We start from the raw sequence: 3,900 nt of genomic DNA, 5'->3' as shown, positions 1-3,900 counted from the left end.
GCAAAGCTTTATTAGAGGAAAAAAACAGCTGGTGGCAACAAGGAGGTCCTATCCAAGAAATATTCAGGTTTTTATCCTTCCCAATGTCCAACAAGAAGGTTATCCATATTCACTGAAATTCAAGGAAACGTGGAGGTTTGCTTGGAGTGGGCAGCCCTATGCTAATAATGTGCATGCAACCCTTGTTTTCCAAGACGGATTCTATTGCAAGGGTTCTGGTACCACATGTCGGGATTTATGATGGGATGTTGCCAATGTTTGCAGTGGTCCTTGCAGGCACCTCCCCTCTTCTCTACATGGCGAGCTGTTTCCTGCATATGATTGGTACTTGGGCTTTCTTAAAAACAACTTCAGAGGGTTAATTCAACAGGACTACTTGTTCCAGAATGTGGGTTATAACAGTTCTTTGTGTTTTTTCAAAGCTGTTCTGCTTGCTTGCAATTTTCCTTTGGTTGATTTCTAAGATTATTTAGCAAGGGGTTCCTGGTGTTCTTCTCTGTCTGTTATATAAGGAAGAGTTTCTTCAACCTTCTATAATTTAATAATTCTATACTATTTCACTTAATAATAACTACCCCATGCAATACTATTTATTAATATTCTATTGCCTCCAAAGAGAACAATTATTCTAAAATAAATTTAAGAGTAAGTATTTTAAAAACTAATTTCACTCCTGTTATAGGGCCTTTACCATTACCTGGCACAAAATAATTGGTAAAAAATGCTGTTTCATCTATAAAAGATGATCTTGGGGAATTTGGAATGAAAATATTGCCTTGGAAATATGTGTGTGACTAGAAGCAGGGACGGTTAGTCACTGTCAATGTCAAGCAGAAAAAGGACATTTGTGATCCCATAAAGTTTTCCAGTTACAGGGAACAAAATCTATGAGTAGTAAATAGAAATGAACTAATTAAACATATTTTTAAAACAAGCACAGTATTTTTGTTAAGTTGTGAATGACAACTTAAATAACATTGATCTTTTCTTTGATTCAGTAGTTTCATCAGCTATATGGAACCAAGAAACAAAACACATGCTTCCGAATTTATCCTCCTGGGACTCTCAGAAGAGGAGGGACTGCAACCCCTCCTTTTTGGGATTTTCCTGTTCATGTACCTGGTCACCTTCCTTGGGAATCTTCTCATCATCCTGGCCATTATCACTGACTCCCACCTCCACACACCCATGTACTTCTTCCTCTCTAATCTTTCTTTCGCAGACATCTGTTTTACCTCAACTACCATCCCAAAGATGCTGCTAAATATCAAGACACAAAGCAAAGCCATAACCTACGAAGGTTGCCTTATCCAGATGTATTTTTTCATGCTTTTTGGAGGCTTGGACAACTTTCTCCTGACAGTGATGGCCTATGACCGATTTGTGGCCATCTGTCACCCTCTGCATTACCTGGTCATCATGAACCCCAGACTCTGTGGCCTTTTCCTTCTGGAATCTTTTTTATTGAGTGCCTTAGACTCGTTATTACAAGACTTAATGATTTTGAGACTGTCGTTTTGTACACAGTTGGAAATGCCTCACTTTTTCTGTGAACTTAACCAAGTAATCCAACTCGCTTGTTCTGACACCTTCCTTAATGTCCTAATAATGTATGTTGCTAGTGTGTTTCTGATCTTAACCCCACTCGTGTGTATAATATTATCATACTCTAAGATCATATCTTCGATTTTGAGACTTTCATCAACTGAGGGGAAGTATAAAGCATTTTCCACTTGTGGGTCTCATGTCTCTGTAGTTGCCTTATTCTATTGTACATTTCTTGGGGTGTATCTTAGTTCTACTGACAGCCAAAATTCCAAAGAAAGTGCAGTAGCCTCGGTGATGTACACTGTGATCATTCCCATGTTAAACCCATTTATCTATAGTCTTAGGAATAAGGATATGAAGCGGGCCTTAAGAAATCTCTTTAGCTGAAAAGCATTCTCTGCATAAGCATCTCTTTTATCTCAGGTTTAGAGAGTTCATTGTGAGTAACAATGATCTACAATCTGAAGACCTAAATTATGATCTATTTATCCATTCATGGAATGACAGTCTGAAATTTACCTTATTTACAGAGTTAATACATCTGTTTGAATTTTTATATAGTAAAAAATCCATCTGTATTTTCATTTAAAATTTTGGCCTTGGCCATTATATGATCTGGATTTGGTATAAGAAATCGACCCCAGTGAATAAAATGAAGCAGTAAGATATTGGAAAGTTCATAGGTATAGAAAGAGGTGAGGAACAAAAACACACTGCCCCAGAGGGGTAGTGGGGAGATGAGTCACTTAGGGTACAGGATAGCAATAATGAAACCCACAACCTTCCTCTGGTTCTTAAACGCTTCCTCCCCCCAACTACCAGGACCCCAATTCTGCCTTGCAGACCTGGTTAGACCAGATGATGCACAGCGGGACAGATGGGAATTGGAATCGCAGGGAATCTGGGACAGATGAACCTCTCAGGACCAGGGGCGACAGTGGCGATACCAGGAGGGAAAGGGGGTGAAGAAAGGGGGAATGGATACAGGGAACTACATATAACCTACTCTCTGGGGGACAGGCAACAGAAGGGTGGGTGAAGGGAGACGCCAGACAGTGTAATATAAGATACAATAATAATTTATAAATTATTAAGGGTGCATGAGGGAGAGGGGAGGAGGAAGGGAAGGGGAGGGGGGAAAAAAGGAAAATGAGCTGATTCCGGGAACCCAAGAGGCAAGCAAATTTTGGGAATAATGAGGGCAACAAATGTATAGATGTGTTTTATACAATTGATCTATGTATTGTGATGAATTGTATGAGCCCCAATAAATTGATTAAAAAAACAAAAAAAAACAAAAACACACTGCCTTCCCTCCCAGTGAAAGCAATAGCCTCTTGCATTTCACTCTTGTAGAAAATGTATTTGTGACATCAAATTGTTTCATTATCTAATCTACATTTGGATTAGCAGCGTATTTGGAGTCACTGCCTGTTTAGATTTACGAGATCTAATTTTGGCAATTCGTTCACGGAGATCTAACTTTTTCCTGCACAATCTAAAACATGAGTTAGAAAGTAATAGTAATGGCAAAGCCTGATCCTTAGGAGATAGGTGGTGCTGCCAATCTCTGTGAACTGACAGGAATACCGTGTTTCTTCAAAATATATGTTTTAATAGACAAGGACACTTTAAGGAGATTCCCTTTGACATTTTCTACTATACCAGACTCTCTTGTGGTAAGGATTCGGCCAATCATCAGCTATGGTTTCTCCAGCTGTGTACTCCAGAAACTGGGAAATAAAAACAGTACATATTGATGGACTCTGTGTGTACTTTGAGTTTATTCTCATTTGGTTTGTCTTTAAAGGTGAGTATTCTTTTTTTCTTGCGTTGTTCTCAGAATTCATTCCTTTTCTTTGATGGTAGAAAGCTTACCTATAATGTGTAATGGTGATTTTCTTTGGGGATCAATTCTGTTTGGGGTTCTTGGGGCTTCTTGAATGGTTTTTTTCTGTTCTGCCATGATGTTAGGGAAGTTCCCCTCTGCTCTTTCTTGGAATATATTCTCTGTGGTTATGTTTTTCTTCTTTCTATGATGTAATGTTATCATTTTTATAGGGTACTATGGAATCCATAGGCTTACTTCACTATACGTTCTTATTGTTCTGTGCCATTGAGTCAGGTCTGATTCATAGCAACACTACATCCAACAGAAGGAAACACTACACAGTACTGCACCACCCTCCCTATAGGTTTTTTTTCTTTTTTTTTTAAAGCTAAGGGGGAAAGTTTTATTCATTATTCTTTTTTTTCAATTATTTTATTGGGGGCTTGTGCAATTCTTATCACAATCCATACATACAGACATTGTGTCAAGTACATATGTACATTCGCTGCCCTCGTCATTCT

The 3,900-nt window shown here is 38.5% G+C and overlaps 1 protein-coding gene across 1 annotated transcript; it reads left to right on the top strand.

Moving 5' to 3' along the window:
* Positions 1 to 987: 987 nt before the first annotated feature.
* On the top strand, positions 988 to 1,935 carry LOC101641794 (olfactory receptor 7A17-like). The gene has a single exon (XM_045289757.1). The coding sequence runs from the start codon at positions 1,015 to 1,017 to the stop codon at positions 1,933 to 1,935; it is 921 nt and encodes a 306-aa protein (XP_045145692.1). The 5' UTR covers positions 988 to 1,014.
* The last annotated feature ends 1,965 nt before the right edge of the window (positions 1,936 to 3,900 follow it).

This window comes from Echinops telfairi, unplaced genomic scaffold (assembly GCF_000313985.2).
Source record: "Echinops telfairi isolate 266 unplaced genomic scaffold, ASM31398v2 ScPeMD7_30;HRSCAF=105, whole genome shotgun sequence".
In the NCBI taxonomy this organism is placed as follows: domain Eukaryota; kingdom Metazoa; phylum Chordata; class Mammalia; order Afrosoricida; family Tenrecidae; genus Echinops; species Echinops telfairi.
Note: the sequence above shows the minus strand (reverse complement) of the source record. Positions and strands in the feature narration are given on the sequence as shown.